This window comes from Megachile rotundata, chromosome 7 (genome assembly GCF_050947335.1).
Source record: "Megachile rotundata isolate GNS110a chromosome 7, iyMegRotu1, whole genome shotgun sequence".
NCBI classification, from domain to species: Eukaryota; Metazoa; Arthropoda; class Insecta; order Hymenoptera; family Megachilidae; genus Megachile; species Megachile rotundata.
Window position 1 is genome coordinate 18,316,455 of NC_134989.1, and position 23,538 is coordinate 18,339,992.

The 23,538-nt window shown below is 45.4% G+C and overlaps 3 protein-coding genes and 1 long non-coding RNA gene across 4 annotated transcripts in view; 3 read left to right on the plus strand and 1 right to left on the minus strand.

Annotated features, from left to right (window-relative positions):
- The window catches only part of LOC100877977 (glutamate receptor ionotropic, kainate 2), a 139,112-nt gene extending 117,643 nt beyond the window's left edge, over positions 1 to 21,469 (minus strand). The window contains exon 1 of the mRNA XM_076533856.1: positions 21,353 to 21,469. The gene's annotated coding sequence lies outside the window, so the exon portion shown is untranslated. The remainder of the gene's footprint in view (positions 1 to 21,352) is intronic.
- LOC143264870 (uncharacterized) lies at positions 782 to 7,356 on the plus strand. The gene is made up of 3 exons (XR_013038836.1): positions 782 to 1,439; positions 5,085 to 5,342; positions 6,911 to 7,356. It is a non-coding gene; the product is annotated as an uncharacterized LOC143264870 (long non-coding RNA).
- On the plus strand, positions 10,282 to 14,792 carry apd-3l (apidermin 3 like). The gene is made up of 4 exons (XM_076533890.1): positions 10,282 to 10,442; positions 12,349 to 12,646; positions 12,734 to 13,090; positions 13,201 to 14,792. Exons 1-4 carry the CDS (start codon positions 10,431 to 10,433, stop codon positions 13,353 to 13,355), a joined length of 822 nt encoding a protein of 273 aa, XP_076390005.1. The 5' UTR covers positions 10,282 to 10,430; the 3' UTR covers positions 13,356 to 14,792.
- On the plus strand, positions 18,703 to 22,607 carry LOC100878090 (uncharacterized). Its single transcript, XM_076533892.1, has 3 exons — positions 18,703 to 20,988; positions 21,369 to 21,705; positions 21,979 to 22,607. The coding sequence occupies exons 1-3, from the start codon at positions 20,977 to 20,979 to the stop codon at positions 22,290 to 22,292; spliced, it is 663 nt and encodes a 220-aa protein (XP_076390007.1). The 5' UTR covers positions 18,703 to 20,976; the 3' UTR covers positions 22,293 to 22,607.
- Positions 22,608 to 23,538: the final 931 nt, after the last annotated feature.

Consider the following 23,538-nt stretch of genomic DNA (forward strand, 5'->3'; position numbering starts at 1 on the left):
TCGATCGATCGACGCAACGGCAACGACAGCCGTCGCGTCGGATCGTAAATATCGCTTACGACCTCGAGGCTCGAAGTAGAGAAAAACCCTAAATTTTCTCGCAGTTACTGTCAATATTGACGCAATAGCTTGGTGACAATCCGTCGCTTAAATTTTCCATGAATTCTCCGATTAACAACGTTGTCGAACCATGTATTTCACATGGAAAACACCGATAAATGACAAAAGTCGATAAGGAAATTGAAAAACGCGTCGCGACTATTTGCTGATCTTTATTCTTGAGTTACGCTTAAAAAGAAGAAATACAAGAATTTTCAAGCGAAAAAAGGCAAAAATGCCCGTGTAAAATTGGAAATACCACACCCGGTGGGGCGCAGCGAATAGGAATACGATAAAAAAAACTTGTTAACCGTTATCTATTATATAATATTTATTCGATTCTATCACACTTGAACTCGTTAATCAGCAATGACCCTCGTACCGGTTAATTCATTATTAAAAACAATATACCGGTGTCTTTGGTAATAGAAGTTTTACCAGTCTTCGACTTTCGACTTGGATAATTACGCGAACGCGATAAATCTTGAAGCTATAAAAACGCAACGAATCTATCTCGTTCTGGCTAGCGACGAGACGAGCATGAATCACTGAAATTACCGAGTAAAATCGCGTGACGTAACGGAACAGTCGTTCGAAACGAGTTTACTCCGACGTTGACTGGAACGTGAAGAAAATTTCATCGTGACTATCGTAAGTAGGATAATTAGCGAGAGCGGTGCTTCCGTTTCGTTTCGAGAGGCGGAACGACGAAATCTTCCGCGAGGAAAGAGCGTTGTCGGGACGCGACGCGTGACGATTAACAACGATTCTGGTGTGCCGTTTTAAAGAGCGTAACTTCGTTCCATTACGCGGCCTGAACGTTACGCAAACCGACAAAAGCCTCCTTTGACAATTTAATTGACTACGTAGTTCGCCGGGAAATATATACCCGCGTGAACAACACCGCGCGACAGCACGCGAATTGTGTTAACAACTCGTTGCATTGCGCGTGCAGGGAATTCGAATAGAGATAGTATAATTTTTGGGACGTCGCACCGCGCTGCCCGAAATTTCGACAAGTATTCCGCCGATAGACGATGAACATTGTCCGCAAGGTTGCTAATAAATTATTTCGAAGAAATTCTCTCGCGTAACGACGTGATAACAATTTCATTCCATCCAGCAATTTTCGCTAAACCGTCCATTCGGATTACTTCCGAGGTAACGTAACTTCGATTATCTTCTGGTCCGAAGCAGGATTCTACTAGGTAACTTAATCGACGCGTAAACTTCGCGATGGTTCATAGTCGTTACGAAATACCTGATATCGGATAGCTGGGATTCACTCGGGCCACACGCGATGAACTCTGCTTCCTGAACTCTCCGAGAGGATAATAAGGGTAAGCGATAGATTACGAAAAAATTATTTCAATTCTATAAACTACTTTCTTCCGAATCTGCGCATGAAATATCGCGGATAGCGATACGACGATACGATGCAATTCGTAAGAATGTAACGCGTAGAAGTGCAACTGTCCAAGCAATAACCTATCGGCTAGCAAAGCGGTAAGAAAAGCGATCGATAAGAGCGTCCGAAGCAAAGTCTCGAAACGTCGAAATAGAACGCGAAGCGATCCATCGCTGTTGCGATTCCGTCGTCTAATAGGCTCTATGGGTTGCCGTCCACTTAATATATCCACCGGTGTATCGGCGCACTGGAAGGCAAAAGTGCAAAACGACGATTGCTCCAGCTCTCGAATCAGCTTCGAGCGGAATGCAGTTATTATTCAACATTGGTGCGGCGAGTCGTGGCGAGTCGTGGCGAGTCGTGGCGAGTCGTGGCGAGTCGTGGCAAGTAACAGTCGTTAATATGTGGTTAGGTATGCGAAAGAATTGTAGCGTATCCGACCGTTCGAATCGGCCTGCTGTCGGTGAACCGGAAAAAAATATCGATATGGTGAACGGGAATGAGTACGGTGGGTCCCGCGTGTCACACTTTTCCGCCTTCCTCCACATCCTTGCGTACAAAAGCGTCTATTCGAGAAATAAAAATGTAGCTTCGTTCGGTTCGATAATATTTTCGAAAATCATTTACTTTCGAGCGACAAAAGAACCGTAGATCCGGCAAACTATCAAAAGTATCTATTCTTCGGTCCATTTCACAAAGATACGAAAAAGGAAAAAAGCTGAGCAAAAGACGAAACTTCCATCGACAAAAGCAACAATGCGAAAAGTCAGCGTGCAGGATTGAATGGCTATCGAATATCCTGTTAGCTGAAAATAAGAAATCGTTAACGTTCGCGGGTAACCGACGATTTTCGTTTCCATTGTTAACGAGCGTTGCAAAAAACGAAAAGAGAGGAAAAAAGAGTGGACAAAGAGTGGCGTCGATTTCGTCGGGGAGGCCGAGTCGAAGTGGAACAGTGTGCAGGTTACAATGAAATTTCATTAAAGGGGCCTTTACGCGGTGGGCAGGTTCGCGTTAACAAGAACGAGCGGTTATCCGGTTAGAGGCAGAATAGCGGCAGATTCGAACCGGAAGAGGTGGACACGAATAAAAGGCACAAAGAGTCGCGTTTAAATTTCACCGGCTACCGGAAACGCGAAACTACCTCGTACAACGTTTTTAATATCATTCGTTACGTCGTCGTCGTCGTCGTCGTTACGGATCGATTTCTAAAGATGCTCGAATTTCTAAAGATGCTCCGATTCTACGTTACATATCATTCGCGGACAAATCGATGTTCATCGAATTACACCCGTGTTCGGGTTTATGCGCTCGCGTGGAAAACGTAATTAATTATCTAACGTATTCGACTTTTTCGATGCAGTTAGGTTAGATTAGAAGTTGACAACGATAAGGCGCACGACTCGAACAAACGTTCGGAATATGAGTGTACATAAATTTGTTGTAAGAGAAATTTCTACTATCGCGATTCGAAATCGTTGCAATGTATGCTAGTATACTGTACGATAACGCCTTATTGCTCACATATTCCGACGCGCTGTATTCCTACGCGTTGCATCGTCGGGCGTTAGATATTTCGCGATTCGTAACTCCGTTCTTCCCGAATGCAGCGTGTTAATCGCGTTAAAATGAAATTCACCGGAAACTTCACTGCGCGATGAGACATGTCATCACCGTCGTCAGAGCGGAGATGCAAATCGAGTGATCGCTTTCGAAATTCCGTAGATATTCGCGGTTGCTTCGATGTCGGACGACCGTCGTTACGCGGATGCTCGATAAATTTTACAATCGTCGCTCGAATGTCTTGACTGGCTCATCTTAAATTCCGATCAACCCGGCAATCGATATCGTAGAAGGTGCGCGATTGCTTATATCGCTGTACATATACGTATATTTGATATTTAACATTCTGATCGGGCCATTTCGTCGTTCTATCAACATTAGCGTTAGAATTATTCATCCCCGAATTGTAACCGATAATAATCACTCGTTTGTAGAACGTACGTTCACGACATCGATCGCTAGTGACCCCTCGCGTACACACGCATACAAACAATGTTGCCAACTTATCAGATTATTATGCCACCTACAAGACAGCCTACGAACGTATCGGTACGTTCTAGATTTTCTCGCGACAATGGCACCGACTGGTACGAACGTTGCCGACTACTCGACTCGCGTTTTTTTCGATTCTTCTTAATTAATGTAATAACTAACGGAAAGAAAATAATAACGCTAGAATGAATTATTCGCGAATGGAACATACTTTTAAATTCTACGAAACGTTATTTTAAGCGACTTATGCTTGAAAATATTTAAAAGAACTATTGATCGTTAGTTACAAAAGGGCGATCCTCGTTAAATAGGGGAGTAGCATAAAGAAAAATTGGTGCGTCGACCATGACAAGTTGAAAAGATCCTAACGATATTCGTGCGACTTAAAAGGTGGGATCGTAGTATTCGTTTGAGTACGTATAACCAACTTCGTTACGAACAGATTTGTTCCGTTCGAAAAATAATTAATTAACGATCGAGTTGGATAGCCAAAGCATCGATCCCGAAAGATCGCTGCTACGTTAGGTTATTCGCGATTGGGTTAATCGGCGATAGGTATCCGCGGGAAATAATGGTTAACGAGCTCGCGTGGAACCTCGTTAACTTTTGTACGCGGTTGGACCGGATTCAATCGGTCGAAAGGTATTTCCAAAGCACGAATACACTGTTGGATACGCGGTCCATTACCGATCGCCACATATGCAGCGCGCGTTAGGCGTGCCTTGTTTCTCTCGAAGAAACGATCGACGCGACGGACGGAGAAAGGAGGAAAGATAAGAGAAACTAAGATGAAAAGAAGTGCAAAGTGCATAATGTGCGCGGGCGAGCGCGACGGAAACAGCCGGTTGGTTTTTACCTACCCTTTGGTGCGCTGCCCGGAGACCGGGAGAGTGTTGCGCAATTAATTAACATGTGCTCACCGCGTTGACTGGTTGCAACCCTAACAGCATATAAATCGATGCCGCGCGTTCGCTATTCTATCGAAATAGTCGAAATAATTCGATCGAAGAAACTTCGTTTGTCGAACGACATTGCCTCTCCTAGTTTCTTCCTAAGCATTAAGCGGAAAAAACTGTCGTTCGAGCTCGATAAATTTAAACGCGGATCGTGACACGATCAGAAAGTACGAAATTAGCATAAGAAACTAATTATTATATAAAACGGCATTAACGCGAAATGGACCTCGAACAGAAGTGGATTTTGTTGCGGAACGAATCATGTTTTTGTATCTTTCTTTTTCTCTAATTATGTCCGAAACGTAATAAATTCCGTCAATGGAACGAGAAATGCCGCTCCGTCAATAAGCATCGCCAGAAGTACGAACGCGAAGAAGAGACGTTACAATTTTTCACTAGCGAAGGTTCAGGAAATGAACTTTAGTTTTCGTCCAACAATTAAAAAGGAGTTTTTTCTAACTAATAATTAACGGATTGACGTCCTTTGGATCGAAAAGAAAAATACTAATCTACGATCTAACTTGGAGCGTAGCGTTCAGACATTAAATAGAAGTAAATATTCGCAGGAACGTTAATCGAGGAAAGCGGTGGAGAAAAGAGCAGCGTAAGGAACGAGTTGGTGATTCACGCGACGAAGCGAATCGTCCCGCGTTGCAGAGAAATCAGGCAACGCGGACAATGAAGTCGCGGACTATGGTCGTTCGGTTCATAGACAGAAAGGCGAGTACGAGCTCGCGACCAAGCAACCGGCAGAACACGGAAATGATGGGCAGAACATTCGAGCTGGACGGTGGTAGCCCACACTATCTCGCTTCGCTTATTGCGTAAGATACTTTCGAGTCTACTTGCCGAAGCGAGTTGCAACGCCAGCGGAGGCGAACGTTCGTCCGTCCTTAATGTTTTCTTTTTCTTTCTTCCTTCCTTCCTTCCTTCCTTCCTTTCTTCCTCGCTCCTGTGCCGATCAACTCTGCATACCGTTTCGTTTCGCGCCCGTACATCGGTAAAACGTAAAACGTGATCGCGAGTTTTTTTTTTTATCGAAAAGCGTTACTTTTTATACGATCGGAACTTTGGAAGCTTAGAGTAGTTACAGGTCAAGTACGCGCGTCGTACAGTATCTTAGGTTTCTTTCATAGAACGGGAAAGCGTGCTGGTTACGGCCAGAAATATGTACGATTTTCAATGAAAGAACGATAGAAAGTGACCTGGCGGTTGCGTAACGGCAATTATGCACTTTTGGCGATTCTTGTTGCGGCTAGTCAATGCGATTCTGGTTATTTTGCGACCGATTGATCGAACGATATATCGTCACGCATCGAATGACCAAGCGTAACGCAACCGCGTGTCGCATGACCACGTGTTTACGATTAACATTTCTATTGGCACGCGTCTCAGAAATTCAATTCCTAATAGCAGAAATTTCATGTACCTTAAATTCGAAATATCGAAAAATGTCGAGATAATTAATGCGAAATATCGCATTTCAAAGTCGAAGATATTTTTACTTCGGTAAAATACATTGTTCCTTTCTCGCTGCTAATTTGTGGGTAACCAAAGTTGTGGAACAACCCAATTTCGAATTTCCGGTGCAATCTTGGATCGATCAAAGGCCGACCAACTTGGAATCGCGGTTAACCGTTCCAATCTATCGCAGCCGTGCACGAATTACATAAAAGGGTGAAACTTGTTGCTAATAAATCTTCCATAGCACTCGACGCGTAAATTTGTAGAACAGGTTGAATTTGCATTACCGAACCATCGTTAATATTCGCGTCTATCGAATAAAGAGGCAATTAATTCGAGTCCGTCGTCAAAGACTTTCTTTTCGATCGAAATCCTTTCGATTGCCGAAGATTGGAACTCTATGAATTCCCTGGCAACTCGCACGAGTTCAGGGGATGTTCCTGATAGAACTTCATCGAGCGTAAAAGTATCATCGTTTAATTTCGTGCAATTTGCACGAGGAATTCATGGTTTCGGATCATCCGAATAATTCGAACATCGAGAAACACGCGGCAGCACGCGCGATCGAATGGCAATCTTGTTGTTCCAGCGATTTTTCTTCGTCTCGTCCCGGAACGAGCGCGCTTTTCTCACGGATAGCTCGGTTCGCGACGAAAATTTCACCGGTTTCACATCCTAGTGTTACATAAAAATCCGTGAGGACGCGCATCTTGGTTGACGAGCTACCGTTACTGTCAGCGCGTCGTATTTTTATCGCAGTTTCTCTTCGCGACCCAACCTCTAATTCCGTTTCGGGTAATCATCGTTCGAATCCTCCGATGATACGCTCGTTCCTTCTGACGAACAATCGCTAATTCGGAAACACGAAAAGTTTAGTATCATCCGACGATGAACGGATATCTATGTCACAGCTATTTCAAATTTACAGTTGAACACGATCGATTATATAAAAGTTTCATCGATGTTCTTAACACGAAATCACCGACTGCCAATTAATTACACCTTACGAAAATTAAATGAACACAAACAACATCGACTTGTCAATTCTTCACGAAAGGATGGATCAATGGTGGATCGATGAGAACAAGAGCAGCAAGAAATTGATAGCGAGGTCAGAAACAACGCGTTCAATAAACGTACAATTAATAAATCGTCAAGTTATTACTCAACCGTGACACTGCGAACGAAAGAACCCATCGATTGCACGATACAAGTTAAATAATCGTTTAATTTCCCGTCTTTCTTTCTCTCTCTATCTCGCACCGAGCGTTTTTCACGTTCGATTGCTCGATACTCGGCGCTCGATGCGATTACGTCCGATTTCGCGTCGCTAGATAAAAGGACAGAAGCCGTCGATTAATCGATGAAATAATAAAGGATAGAAGGATAGAAGGATAGAAGAGTTTCGAACTATCGAAGAATCGACGCGAAATCCTGGTACGCGCCGATGTACCAGGCGCGTAAGAGAGTCGAACGATCGCGAGTACGCGTTGCTTGGCCGTCGCAGGCCTCGCAGGCGCAATTGTCGATTACCGCGCAACGAGACCGTTTGGAGGGTGGACAAGAAGGCAAATAGTCTCGGGCAGCTCGGGTCTAATCGCTTTATATATTCGAAACCGGTCAGGGCTGGCGAGAAAAGATACGCGCGGGCGACTTTCGCGATAGACCGGCATTTTTCGCGGACGCCAAATAATATAATGGCTTTCACTTCGCGCGAGCCGGAAAACTAGCCGGCCGTGATACGGCCCAGGAATCGCATCGTAAGCGACTCGGCTTAATTAGCTTCGTGATTTAATTAACGCGGCGTTCGCCCCACCGACGCGTTAGATTAAGTCATCCTCAACTTCAGTTTTCCCAGGGTCGTCTTTCATTCTCCGTCTTCCTTTCTTTCATTTGTTTCGGTTCCTTCTCCCTCTCTTCGTTTACCATTGAATCGATGACGAAACGTATCGAGCCTTATACACGCTCATCGTCGCGTTTATCCAAACGCCGAACATACGATTCCTCCTTTACCATCGAGCTACCGTCTCGCGATTGCATAATCCCGTGAAACACGAACACAATGTTATCCGCGTAAACGTATCGCGGTGATGGACGAAGAAACGGACCTGGTCTTCTCTTTGTTCGGTAACCGTGGAAATAGGAAAAACGCGGTTCAAGATCTGGACGGGAGTTGCGTCTCCTCAGAATCGAATGAAGAACACGCGTTCCTGATAAGGAGCCGCTTTTACCCGCGGAATTTCACTCGGTAATTAATCGAACGCCCATGTTTCTGCTTTCGAAAAACCAGTCCACGTTTCGCCGTTGCGTGAAATTTGTGGTTTTATTTGTCCTTTGTGCCAGCGTTCATTACGGATGATGTTTCATGGAATACAGGGACACGGACACCCGAACTTGCACGTAAAAATCAAATTGCGATTTTAACTAATCGATTAAAGAGTAAACAGGATCACATCAATTACGAACCAAGTATTTCTGGGAGAAATTAATTCTGGGAGGATGGTCCGGTGAAATCGCGACGATTTAACTTCAATTGTATCGTCCCACTTTTCCTCGAATAAATCATTACGAATAATATCGAAACAATATAAGAGTCGACACGCGTAAAGTACAGGATGTCGTTTTAAACTAGTTAAATCTATGAAAAGTTAATAAACGAAAATATCGATAAATCGATGTTCTTTGATGTACCCTATTAAAAATTCGTTTCGATAATTTGTGATTTACATTGTCCAGAAGTAATCGGTATTTTCGAAAATAACGACTAGAACGAGTGGATCGAGGTAATAAGTAGCGAACGACGGCACGGTGCAGCACGGCGGTAGCCAATCTATTTAGAAAAGAATTCAGGTTTCTTAAGGCCATTGAAAGACCTGTAATTCCAACTCTTTAGTGCGTTGCCCGCTAACGCGAAACTCCTTTTCGATGCGAGGTCCCCCGTTTCCACGTAACGAGCGGGCCATAATCTGGATCGCGAGTGTCACCATTCTTGGATCTACTACTTTTCCTCTCTTCTTTCTTTCTTTCCACTCTCGGCCGATCGAATACCTCGTTTTAACTTAGCAGGAACAAAAAATATTCCTGACCATTTTCATCCGGATCGGCGGTCCATCGCTCTTTGTACGATCCTGATCATTTTCGTGCAGCTAATGCCACGCTTTTACCGGCGAGCGAGAGATCGTGAGAAATTGCACGCGTTTCAGGGCTAAATCCGTGTCGACTTTTGCAATCGAAACTTCCTGCGAGCTATGCTAACGACGGTGTATGCCGCACCGCGTTTCAGAACGCGTTGTTGCCGTAAGTTGCGGATGCGAGGATGAAAAAATCCAACTATCATCCGATGTATACGCTTTTCAAAGTACCAGTCAATTTTAACGAGTCTGAAATGTTTGCATCAGCGGAATCAGTGGACATAGTTAGCATAGCCTCGGAGCATCGTCGGTCGTCGGTCGTCGGTACCCTAACGCGATCGAATATTCGAAGACAAGAAATATTAGCGGGCATGGACGATTAACTTCGTCGATCGATCGATCGAGAGAAGGGACGCGTGACATCTCTCGAACGTCTTAGGTTCCAACTAAGGAAACTAGATGTCTCGCGAGACGTATCGTTTCTCGCTGATGGTCTATCGATCGAGATGGACTGTCGTAACCGAATCGATGAGTCCGACGACAGGAGACCTCGAAACGAAATGTTTTCTCTCCTCCCTCGTTCGTATGCAAAATTATCGCGTAGTCCAATTCGGAAGAAAAATTTAAGAAAAACATGCGTTTCGAAGCGAACCTAATGTACTAAGGATTCGCTAAAAAATATATAGGATCGAAGAGCTGTACTCGAAAGAGTCGAACGATTACTCGGTCGATAATCGTTCGAGTACAGGAACAGACACGGAACGGTAAGACAGGTTTCGCGAGCTTTTAACGAGAGATCCGTATAAAGCTCGAAACGAATACGACGAATAATTTAACTGGAAATATCCGGTAAATTTCAGCGTACTCGCTAAACCGTCGTCCGAAGCACGGTTGCACGAGAGAGTCGACTATCGTAGGTGACCAGGTAACCCGGGTGGTACCTGGTTGCACTTGGTGTGGCCTGCCGTGTAGATGCCGATCGTGTAGGCCAAGATGGTGGGGCGGGTGGAGTAGGAGGCTGTTCTCCGTGGTATACCCGCTAACAGAACCTACAACGGCAACCTCTATATCGGCCGTGTAAAGCGGGGTCCCCTCTTCGTCCCCTAATGCAGCTGGTGGGACTACCTCGGTCCGTGCTAGCCGCTGCTACGACGTGGATTATAGTTTTTCTGGAGGGAGGGTGGTGGAGCGCCTTGCTTTCGAAAGGATGGTGATTGTGGAGCGTAGCCAGAGTAGAGTTAGGCGTATATAAGGCCCGCCGGCCCGGCCCAAGTCAGTCATTCACCGGACTACCAGCCCACCATACACACACCAAACATGAAGGCCTTTGTGAGTATCCACCACGGGGTTGGTGATTTTCGTGGGGTGTTCGAATTATTCGGGTTTTTCGCGTCGTCCACGGTTCTCGATTACCAATTTTCATCTCGGGATCTTGCCTTCCCGTTCGCACCGATCCGTTTTGTTCTCGACGCTCGAACAACTCGTTCCCTCGTTCGAGACATTTTTTCGACTCGATCGTTCCTTTAACCGAAGAGTCGCGGAAACTTAAAAGCTCGTTGGTCAACTCGGTAATTCAATGTCACGGCTTGAACGGTCTGGTCCCGTTTATACTAACCGAACGAACCGATCCGACTTTGTCCTTCTTACGCGTTCCATTCATGCGGCAAGAAATCTCCGGTTGCACGGTACACTGACCGCGTCGCGAAACCGGTTGCGGTAGTATCATCGTCATTCAGTAACCAGCCAAACCCGTGACCGGTTCTATCGACCGGTGCATCTTCATTCACTAGCTCCGTTTTGCCGATCGTTCCGACGCGACGCGTCACTCGCCTGGAGGCTTGCCGCTTTTCCTCTCGATCTTTCTGCCAACCTGAAAACGGCACGAGTTATCAGCGTTCGTTTTCTACGACGTTGCTTTCGTTTTCTCCCGGTGATTCGATAAACGTATGCAAAGTGCGAGGTTCGAATCGCTGCGGAACGGCGTGCAACGTCGGAATCGGTCGTTTTCCGATCGCTGGCTCGCGAGAACGCTCGGTCGGCCACGTCGCACGGGTTCGCTCGGGTTCCGCGTAAACGGGACGTGAAAGTTTCGCCGAGTCGTTAGACACACGCATGCATAACGGCAATGCGACGAGTTTTAAGTTCAAAACGCATAATCCTGTGTTTCGAGGACGCGTTGCCTCTTTTAGCAACGCCGTTACGGAATCGAATATCTTTCGCCCGTTTCAACGATTTTCTCTCGCCTAGCACGTAGCGTTCGATCGATTCGCGGTACAACGTAACCGGTCGTTTCCAATGATAGGAAGAAAAATCAGCCTGTTGAAATGTCACGATCGATTCGCGTTAACTACGCGTCGACCGATTTCCAGAACGAATCGTCGATTAATTGTGAATTCCTTGAATTCGATTAGGTTAATTCGCGAACTCAGGATTACGTAAAACGAGAAGCGAGCAAGCTTCTCTTTCCTGCCGGACATGGCATCCGTTAGCGAGACAATTCGAAGGTATTCGCTCGCCTAATATGGTCGTTAGGCGTGGCGAACGTCTCGATCGATCGCGAACGACGCTGAGATTTGGGGAGGAGAGATCGGAATAGTCGTAATCGGTTCTGCATCGGTCCGGTTGCGAAACGTTATGTCGCGGCGGTTCGAGCTACGATTTTCCCGAACGACACGCTGGGAATCGTTACGCCGTGCCGCGCCGCGGCAACGTTACGAAATTCCACGCTCGACTTCCAACCGTTTCTCGCGGACTTTGAGACTTACGCTACGTTTAGACTGGACTAGAGCTTTCTCCATTTTCGCGAAGTTAAAGGATCTTTCGGTCTGAATCCGATTTGACTCGACGATTCGATTTACCGATTTACCGATTTACCAATATCAAATTTTCGATATTAATTATCGACGAGATTTACTCTGATCGTCGCTTAAATAAAACGTTGGCGATCGGAACGATTTTCTAGTTGCCGTTTCCTCGATTCGCGGCGAAACGCGGCGAAACGCGGCGAAACGCGGTCGAGTATCGGAAAGTGAAAGCCACCGGTTATGTTAGACGGGACTCGAGTTCGTAATCGGTGGCCAACCCGAGCTCGCGGTTATAGTCGTTGCTTCCGCGACGAGAGTTTTTCTTTCGCGGCGTTCGATCGATTAGCGATCGATTAGGGGTCTATTAAGGATCGATTGGCTACAAAAGAGAAGAAGATGGGGTGTGACCGAGTGACCGATCTGGTTCGCAGATTGTGTTCGCCTGTCTGGCAGTGGCGACGGCCCGCGCCGGAATCGCTCACGGAGGTGGCTACGCTATCGGTGGTCATGGTGGACTTGGTCTCGGAGGCGGCGTTGGTCTCGGCGGTGTTGGCCTGGCCGTAGGAGGAGGTGCTAGTCTCACCGGTGGACTCGCGGCAGGAGCTGGAGCCGCCAGATCTCTCCAAGACGGAGCGTCCAGCTTGGCTTCCCCGGCACTCGGTGCCAGCTACGCCGCTGGATCCGCGGCGGCAGCTGGAGCCGCTGGTGTACAACAAATTGTCTCCGGTGGTGCGTAATCTCGTTCCAAGTGGCGGATCACGATCGATTCGAAAGACGATTCGATCATTCGGAATTTCGTTTGTTCCCCCTGTGCAGGAGTGATCGGAGGCAGGGCTGACATTGGACCCGCCGAAGGACCCAAGGCCAACGTAGGACCCCAAACCGGACCCTCTGACATCGTCGGACCCCAAGAAGGTGCCAAGAACGTAGGTGGACCACGTACCGGGCCAGCTGGTCTCGTTGGACCCGCCACTGGTCCATTCACCGCTGTAGGTGCCTCCGCTGGAACCTCCACCCTCGTAGGAGGATCTCAGGGTCGCGCTAACTTGGTGGGACCGTCCTACGGTGGTGTCGCTTTCTACGCTGGAAGCGGTAACATCAACGGTGACGACGGAAGCTCTGGCTCTGCTGCTGCCGCTGCGCCATCTGGTCTTGCCGGTCTTAGCGGTGCTGGTCCGTATTCGTCGATGCGTCTTACGAGCAAAAATGCGAGAAAAGACGAGAAAAAAATATAGACGACGAACGAAAGCGAACGATTAATCGTTGTTGTCGATACGTTACAGGTGCCATCGCTGTTGTGGGAGGTGGTGCCGGAATCGCTGGTGGCATCGGCGGACACGACGGTGGTGTTGCTGTGATCAACGGACCGTCTGGCGCCATCCACGCCGGACTCGGCTCCCACGGAGCTATCATCCCCGGGGCACTCGGCAAGTACTAGACGTTCTAAGGCCCCAGCGATCTCGGCTCGGCGACGGCGGCAAACCCACCACAGTCACTTACCGGTCTCGAACGATCCTCAAACGCGCTCAACGATCTTCTTCCCAAAGCTTCGTCCAATCTGGGAATATGGTGAAAAATGCCGGCGTTAGTGGTGTAGTCGGTATATAGTCGGAATATTAATCACAAATCCAGTCGGTATATATCGAGACACAGATGAAGCGCGAGACGGAAGCCATCGTTGGTATCGTTGGGCCTGCCCTGTTCGCGGACTTAGATCTCCGGGAAGTGTACACCGTGGACCCGGGCATTCGTGATCCGCGATTTCGTCTCGTTCTCTCCCTCTGTCGACGAAACCGCTCGTCGAGGCACGGGTAAAATTTAGTCAATTTCCATTCATCAACTTTAACCGCGACAGAGGAAGTCGAGCGAAGCCGCGATTGCCAACCACGGCTGAACAGTTCCGTGCGACAAAAGGACATCTACCGTCGCGATCTGTCGCGTCGACAAGCCCGGCGAAACGATCGGCAATCGGTTCATCCGTCGATGCTTTCGTCGCACGAACGACCCTGAATCGCGCCAAACGAACAACGATATTTAAAAGAACGTACAACGGAAACACGTTGGACCCGGCCGCTCCGCCATGGACCCAAAGTGGACAAGCTTTGGCGCTTCGTCGTTGGACCAACTGGGTCTGTTCTGTTTTCTGAACACCCACCGTTGCTCCGGCAGCACTCTTTTTTATTTTTTTTTTTATTCTCTCTTACGTCTTCCATCAATCGTAAGGCCGCCGTTCTTCACGCACACGTATATTTACTACTCTCTCTCTTTTTTTTTTTACTTCCTTTCTCTCTTCCGATGAGAACGTTGCCGCGATCCTTCACCGGTCGCGTCGCCGCTCTCACAAGTTGTTATACTCACTGCCGCACTCTCAAGCATACATATTATTATTTACATTACTCGTCCATGCGCATATATATGTTCTCTTTATATATACATATATGTATGTATGTATAATAACGCATATATACATATATATATATACATGTATACATACTATTACTATTACTTCCTTCGCGTATATATATATAAATATATACATGAACGCATTGCCACACGCGCGCACACACACACACACTATTGCTATATGTGTACTCGTATATATACACACATTACACATATATTATATAATCGTGTTATATGTTAGCGAAAGAGAGAGACCGGTAGATTATGGTAGGTCAGCCCTTCCCGTGAGTGAATGAATGTAAATAGATGGCGCGCCGCTGCCGGCCCCCGACCCCGCCCGCCCTCGTCATACCCTTTCTTTGCGATCACGACTAGCACCCCACCACCACCATAGATAGATACCACATATTTATAGCGTTTATACATTTATACAATACTTTATATAAAATAAAGCATCAGTATTTAAAACTCATCTTTGATTATTTCATTGCGTCGACCCTTAACCCTTGCGCGAGCGACCGAATACAATTACAAGATACATTGACACTTATCGATTCTCGATATTTCCAAATAAACGCAACGTTGTAACTTTCAGATGTATGCGACCACTAGCTGGAAAACCATGCGAGCGCGATTTTCGAACAGAGATATCTGGATCTCCATTATTTGGACAATTTTGTATCGACTCACGTTTTCGAAATAAACATTTTCAATACAAAAACTCCGCTTCATTCTCTAGTAAGCATTTCTATGTTTCCTATCAACGATGTCCACCGATTCTCTCGATATCGAAAGTTCGGGGATTAGTCGCGTTGCTCGCACGAGGATTAATCGGAACGTATACCGGAATAGAAACATAACTCGAAATAACAATAATAATTTCGAAAAATACGTTAGAGAATTTCACGAACTATTAAGTATCGATTTCCCGCTTTAATATCTCAACTATTTAGCAATCTTTTAAGATACATAACGAACGCTTTATAGTCTCGATAGTTTGAAATTATTCGTTCAGGGGGATATCGTCGTTCAAGATTGCGTGGCGTCGAATGAAATCGGCAAAGGTTAACAGAGACATCAAGAAAGATGGAATAAAGATAACGAGGTAAAGGAGAGCAGTGCAGACGAAAGTTACATTAATCGCTGTCGAGCAACTGCCACGAAATAAGGCAGGATTATTAATAATTCATGGGAGATAATTTGGTCGAGACGAAGTGGCTAACCGTTTCATCCTATCCTACCTTTCACTTATGAAATATGTATTTTGATTAAAAAGTTCAAATTATAAAAGACACTATTCTTCCCAATTTAAGCCAGCCGAATACATAATCATGAATGTTAATCAACGTTCGAAACAGTAAGTCTTCTACCGTTCTCACGATACATCGCAACAAGATACATGAATCGATAGGAACACGAGATACCGAAGATTGCCACGACCAGAGCTGTGTAAAAGTATTGTATGTAATCGAAAAAAGTTGAGAAAGACACAAGTTGACATACATGTATGTACTTCGAACAAATGAAACTAAATCCTTTTTTCTGTTTCAGTTAATACGTGTAATTGCTCGGTAATGGAGGATTATAGTCGACGCACGAACCTCGAATTCTACAAAAGCAGTACATTTACGATAAATCTTAATCGACGAGTTCGTCGATAATTGATGGTATTCGTAAAATTATTCTGTCGATGACGAAATGCTCGAATCTACGATGTTACATCGTAGAGCACAGGAACAAAGGTAATTTTAAGCAACGATGATTCTCTTTCTGACGCCACGATACTTCGAAAATGGTACATAATTGGATCATCGATGATTACAGAGGAAGCTGGTCGTTGCTTTAGAAGACCGTGAACGGATCGTTAGGGTAACAGAAGGGAACAGGCACGCTTTGTGACACGATATCCAAGCTAGGAGGATGATACAACATCGTGGTGAGATCCTTTCGATTGTTCCGAGCGTTCATTTCGCGCCAGACATCCAGTAATTTCACTCGTAATTTCTTCACCTAGGTTCAATGGAATGGAATTGGAGCGTTAAATTAAAATATGTTTTGAACAATTTTCGAAAACGTATGTACACCCATAATTGAGAAAATTCGGTAATTGCGCGTGAAGATCGAACTATTATTCTACAATATTTGTCGAAGTTGTTAATAAACGGGCGAGAAACATATTTTTAAAAGAAATACGAAGGACCGATATTTTCGTGGAATCGAAGAGAGTCGTGAAATTCGAGCCGAAGATCAACGGTTATGTGGTGGATTCTGATCGAATGAGAAGTTGACGGTTCGTTGCTGACCCATCCTATTCTACACGGAAAAGAGGTTCGAACTTTTCGAGCGGTCTTTGCCGCAAATACGGCTTTAACCGTCGCTAAAAGGGCTTTAAATCTCTTCCAGGTTCACGAGTACCAGCAGATTCGATGATTCAGGACTTTTCTACCCTTCGACTGATCGCGAATAAAATAAAAGCCATCGAGTGCGTGCTAATCCGACGAGATCTACCTTAAGACGCGAAGCATATGTAGAAACGCAAGCTCGAACATCATACTTTCTACTTGTTTTTGTCAGTCGTCGAAGCTCTTTCAGAAGCGACCGTTTGTTAAATTCACTGTATCACGAGCACGGAAGCGCTTCGACGAAAGAACTATTCGAAACTGGACATTTTATCATTTGTTCATACACGCTTATTCCGATCCCGTGGTACAATTGAAAAACGGATAAATAGTACTGCTCGAAAATTGTGTGTCTTTGGCTTTGTTTTCTACAAAATTCGTGTCGATTTATTTATACATCGAATATTTTTGACAAATTTTAAATACAGCTTATTCGATACAAAAACCACCCATGAAAAAACTTTATTTTATATTTACGTTCTGTTGTTTCGCGTAATATTACTCCCTTTTTCATTCTACCGGCAGATTAAAAACATTTTGTATATTGCGTAGCGACATAAAGCGCGTAACTATACAACGCGTGAACATAACATCGTAAGATGGTAATCAGGTAGCGGGAATTTTAACGGGTTTTGCTAGACATCGTTTTCGCGGCTCGGCGACAATCAACGCGTTAAAAGATGTAATCTCGTTGAGCTAATTCTTCGGTACAGATGAAAGGAAAGCGGCGAAAAGACACGCTTTTAACGAATCCAACTGAATCATCTCTTAAAGCAGCCATTTAAGTACGCGCTGCAGACACTCCCCCTTACGCGTCTGCGTTACGAGCCACTTTCAGCGATTCACCGCGTTCCGCGACCGAATCTTCTCTACTAGAGATGCCAGCGCATTTTCGCTTCTTCGATACAATTCGCTCTCCATTCGTCGGAATCAACTTATACTTGTAGACATTTTACAACGACAAATTTCACGTCAGACATTTGTAGATTTTCCAGTTTTTCTGTCGTTTTAATCGTATACAGATATTTTAATCAACGTCTCAAGAAGAACGTAACCAATGCTTTTCTCGTCCTTTTATCGAATATTTACCTCGCTATCTACTTTGAAGTAAGGCAACTATACTATATTTAACTTTGACGGAACATAATTCTTCTCTACCATGGTACTCGAGAACCTTGCGTCCCATTGACAAGATTTTACTTAACGAAGAGAGGAGTCATTCTCCCAAAAACTTAATCAGGCAACAATATGCTATAAACGAAACGCGAGGGCGTCAGAAAGGAAGGAAAGAGACGATTTCGTAATGGAAGGGAATCGAAGACGAACGAAGAAGTGGCGCGGATCGTCGAGCGGATCGTCGAGCGGATCGTCGAGCGGATCGAACGGGTCAAGCTAGCGCGGAGTGGAGCAGGCGTGGTCCTTTCACTGTCGGGGGTGTGCGATCGCTAAGCGAGTTCCCAGAAGAATCTGCTTAGCAGGCGTGCTGCGCCAGCTGTTTGCGGCCAAGGTCATTTCGCCAGCAAAGAGACCGATACCGCGCTTTTATCGAACGGTACAGGCCGATTCCGCTTCTCGCTCGTGCTCATCTCGAGTGCTCGCCTCTCGATTGCACTCCACGTCGAACTCTGCTTTCACGGATTAACGCTTCGAGACGACTACAGATTTTGCGTCGATTTTCCTTTATCGACCACTCCGATGCTACACCTTTTCTTGTACCAATTTCATGCTACCAAACTATTTAGTTAGTTCCTAGATTAAATCGAATTGAACGATTAATGGTCAATATAGAAGACGATAAAATCGGGGATTTATGCAGTGTTCGCAGTAAACGAAACGTTTCGATAGAATACGATAGCTCGTCCATCTGCCGTGTCGAAGACTATCGTTCTAACCGTAGGATATACCCGTATTCATGCATAATTTAGTGTCCCGCTCGACTACCGGTTACGTTTCTCCTTTACGGTCAACCGAGTCGTTTGTACAACAGCGATTTGCCGTACGGAAACGGTACTGTTTTTATGTATCGATGCGAATTAGGAGACTATCGAAAGAAACCTACTGTGTATCGTTATCGATTACTCGAGTATTTTTCTTCCGAACGGAAATCGACGGTATATCCATTATTAAGATTATCGACAATAAGAGGACATTTTTGCGATAGATCGTATTGTACAAGGCAAAAAGTTGAAACAGCCGGACCAACGAACCCTTTCTTTCAATTACGATATAGAATATTCCCTCGAAAGAAATTCGATATTGTTAAACGAATTAGTTCGGCCCGAAGCAATCGGTAGGCTAGTCTGCTCCCATAAGAATCCTCGATGCATTGCAGACAATGACTGCAAATGTCAGTCTCACCATTAGCATTGATCACGTGCAATCTCTCCAGGGCGGCCGTTCCCCTGCCAACGTTATCGTTTACGAATTTTACAACGATATTTTATATATCCCTCGAACGACAAAATCACCTATAGCTACTCGTTACGTTTTGTCACGTTGCTATTCTATCATTAATTGAACCGTTTTTAAATTAGCGGGTCAAGCGGAAGATAATCTTATTCGTTTCTCGTTGCAATTGTTAGGAAATTCGAGAAATTTTTATTCGCTTCGAACGTTACAATCACATTCTGAAAAATTCTTCACTCGGCAATATCGTCGAATAAACTTCGGACATAATTAAAGGATAATCGAAAATGTCGTCGGCATTTAGACGAACAATCGTGGATCGGTAATAAGCGTTGACACGGACGTACACGATTCGAAGATATACGAGGATCGATCGTCGCGTCGCAAGATAATTGGAGCAGCATGAATCGCGTCTTTTCCTTGCGACTACTAGGAATAAAGGTCACGTTCGGCACGCTCACGCCCGCAGCTTCGTCCGCAGCCGGTACATAGGAAAGAAAACCGTATTAATCCCTGAGAACGTGACTCTTTCCCAGCGGTAATGTTAGACTCGGTGCAACTAAGAGATCGGTTGCTTCACTCGTTCGCGAGGATGACGCGGTTCGCCGCCCACGATTTTTCGATAGCTGGAACAACTAACAGTCGTTAAGCAGTTTAATTAGGCGTAGAAATATTTTCGAAGAAAATATCGAACGTCTTTACGAGAGACACCGATCAGCGATCACGAATAGGTCCACGAATTAAAGAGAAGAATTTACATTTTTTAGCCATTAGTCATCCACGAGACAATCAACTCCGGCAAGAAAAGAAGCTGTGGTAAAACAAGAGTCGAAAGAATCACGCAAGACACTTGACGCAATAAGTCGGTAATCACGATGAATAATGTCGATGCGTTGAAACCATGCAGGCCAATTATATCGTAGGTAGAAGATCACGCCTGCGACCGGTAACTCGTTATAAGTCCCCTTTATCGCCAGAGAAATCGCAAATTACGCTAATTACGCCGCTTTTGCGTTCGCGTAATCGATTCCTTTGTTCCGAACGAACGTTTCGTCCACTTCGATGCGACGCGGCGCGCCACGTCGACCGCCACCATTCCTCTACCGTCCTGACATACCCTCCTATGTCCTATGAACTTTATCCGTGTCTTTCTACCACAAAAGAATTCCATTCTTACCGAGTTCTTTAACGAACCGACTGTTTCATCGGTCGAGCAACTTGTGCAGACGTTACGAATCGCCAAAAGAGATTGTAACACCCTGTAGAGCTTTCCACGAACGTTTTCACGAGAGAAACTCGTTTCCCAATTCCATGTGCAACGAAACGATCGAACTCGAGTCCACGAACAAAAGGTACTCGACATCCTTTGCGACTCGAAAAAGTTCCACCAGGCGAAAGATGCTCTCTCGTTACCGAACTTCCTTCGAATAAATCGAACTCGTGACGGGAATACGATTTTATCCATCAAACGCGAACCAATTGAAACGGGGTTTCAACGATTTCTCCTCGATCGATCGGACATCGAGGTTCATTCTACGTTATTAGTCGGTAGACGACAACTTGATTTCTCGCGAATCGGAATCATCTCGAATATAGAATCTAAAGAGAATTCTATCTAAACGCGTTATGTCGCCACTCTTTCCCAACGATTCGTGTTGAAGGTCAGTTAAGGGAGCCGGTGTCTCGAGGGTAGGTGTGTCGGATGGTGACCTTCTTGCGCAATGGCTGAAGCTACACCATCAACGGATATGATTTGAAGGGATCACCGGGGGCGCGGTCGTGTTCCTGGAGAAGTATATAAAGTCCGAGAGAGTCGTCCGTAGGCACATTCAGCAATCGGCGGTCGGCAAGATGAAGGTCTTCGTAAGTATTCGATCCCACGGTCTGGCGAACATCGACTGATGGATTTTTTTACGCGCCGCGACCGAACACGTCCCGACCGCTTCGAGTGCCACGCATATATTTTATACTTTTCCACGAGGGTGTCTCGGAGACAGTTCTCGAGAACGTTCGCAGTTTCCGTTCAATGCTCTACTATTTATCGTCGCTTCGAAACCTGCGATAGAACCTTCTTCGAGTGAAAATTAACAAGATAATAAAGTGTTTTGCATCTTACGAAGCGAATATGTAATACCGTGACAATTTCTACCGATACGAATGTTTCGACCGAATGAATCGGACACCGCTTACATTCCATAAATGCGAAAACAGAAAATTGAACACTCACGCGTGGCGATTTTCAGCTGATAGCAGCCTTATGCGCGCTCGTCGCAGCAGCACCCCGACAACGTCGCGAGGCCATTTGGGGCGGTTACCACGGAGGACACTATGGAGGTCATCTAGGCTACGGCCACGGTGTGGCCCTTGCTGGTCCAGCTTTGGGTCCGACTAGCGTCGCGGGTCCTCACGTGGGATCGACGTTGGTGGCTGCGCCGTCGATCGGACCAGCGAAACTTTCTGGATCCGTTTCTGGGCCGGTGCAGGTTTCCGGTGCAGTTGCCGGTTCCGCCGTCGTAACGGCTTCCGTTGCTGGTCCTGCTCACGTTCAAGGTTACGACGGACCCTACGGAGGAGGTGTTGGTAAGTCAATGTATTTTGCGCTAAGAAAGAAAACAACGTTTCTGTTATCGCGTTTAACGGAAAAATGTGCAACAAAGTTTTGCCGTATTCGACTTTGTAAGAACGTTGTTTCTTTTGTCATAAACGCGTGTGCCTATAAATGTGTCGAAGAATTTTCAAATTCAATTGTTTCTAAAACGAAAAGTCATCTCACGCTCCTTTGTCGTAATATAACAATTTTCCGTTTCCTCTAAAGACCGATGAAAAAATGAGCGATAAACCTTTAATTTGCAGGATACGTTGCTCCGGCATACAGCTACGCAGGATATCCAGGATTCGGTGGACACGCAGGATACGGTGGATACGCAGGACACGGTGGATACGCAGGACACGGTGGACACGGGGTGGTAATAGCAGGACCAGCGTCCCATGGAGCAGTACTGGCAGGACCAGCGTCCCACGGTGCTGTCCTTTCGGGTCCCCATTCGGGAAACGCTGCGGTTTCCGGTCCAAATGCCGGTTCAGTAGTGATCGCTGGTCCCTCTGGGAAGATCACTGCCCATGGAACTGGCTATGGTGGTATTCACACTGGTCACGGCCATTGGTAACGGACCAAAACTGTTAAAAGGAAGAAAGAAACTATCAACGTCTCTCGATAACATTCACGACGAATTATTGCGTGAACTATCAGTGAAAGTAGCGTTATACGACTACGAATCTTCGAGATGACACACGACGGTCCCCTTTTACGATACATTTCATGAGACGACAACGACACTGTTTTTTTCTTTCTTTTTTTCTATTCACCATTTAAATACCTTTTATAGGTAATTTGTAACCCAGCCATCTTAGACGATCGTCTATTTATAATACAATGTAAATTATGATCTCTTACGATAATACAAGGACATGATTTAATTACAGACCATTATGTCGATAACTCACGAAGTACCATGTGCGTTGATCGTTTAATCGAATTACCCATACTTCGCGTGCTATGGCAAAGCGACCTGACGTTTGTTGGTTCGCTTTAACTTCGTTAAACGTTCCATTTTCACCGAGCTACAAAGTGATTACAAAGTCATTATTATGTGTTACCGTATAATGCAGTCTTTCGTGAAAATACCTTTCAAACAAACTGTACCCGTTCCACGAGATCACAAAATTTTCTACTTTGAAAATGTTATACCAGCGCGGTAGCCTCGTTAACGCCGAACAAACGGAAAATATCCTCGTAGCTCCATACTTAGGAACTTAAGTGTTTTTTTTTTCTTTTTTTTTTTTCAAAATTAATTCCATCAAAAATGGTCGTTTACCCGTTAAATTTATTCAAGGTTTATTCTTGGCGCATTTTTCAGAAAAATTTAGTTTTTTTATACTCGAGTGTCCGTCGATCGAGCGTGTTTCGGTTCGAAACGTATTCCGTCTCGCACGATCGATCCAGGATCTGACCGTAAAATAGCTTTGGTAGATCGTAGAAACGTTCGATGCTGGTTACACGGGGCGACAATTACGCGAACAAGGAACAGGAGGTCACTTTTGAATAGCAAATACGAAACTAGACACTCTGCAGCGATTTGTGGTCGGCCGCATAAAAGGGTAAGGTTGTTGGAAGCGTGAACTACGATACGGTCCATCAATCCTGAATAATCGCGACAATTGGCATGATCAGATCGATTCCTAATTGATCGTGGACCCTCGTACCTTTGTTTAAGTAATCACGATCGTTAAATAGGCGGAGACCTCGCAAGCAGATTTTCCGTCGTATCGATTACTTTGCTTCGGTCAAACAGTGAAGAAATAAGGAAATTGCACTGTTTCGAATATCGTACAAATTATCTTGATCGTTTGAAA

What these genes read in the sequence shown, in the direction of transcription:
- apd-3l (XM_076533890.1), top strand. An exon ending in ACAACAAATTGTCTCCGGTG is followed by an intron (nt 12,647 to 12,733) that starts GTGCGTAATCTC and finishes CCCCCTGTGCAG; the next exon opens with GAGTGATCGGAGGCAGGGCT. An exon ending in TGCCGGTCTTAGCGGTGCTG is followed by an intron (nt 13,091 to 13,200) that starts GTCCGTATTCGT and finishes GATACGTTACAG; the next exon opens with GTGCCATCGCTGTTGTGGGA.
- LOC100878090 (XM_076533892.1), top strand. An exon ending in ACCCTACGGAGGAGGTGTTG is followed by an intron (nt 21,706 to 21,978) that starts GTAAGTCAATGT and finishes TTTAATTTGCAG; the next exon opens with GATACGTTGCTCCGGCATAC.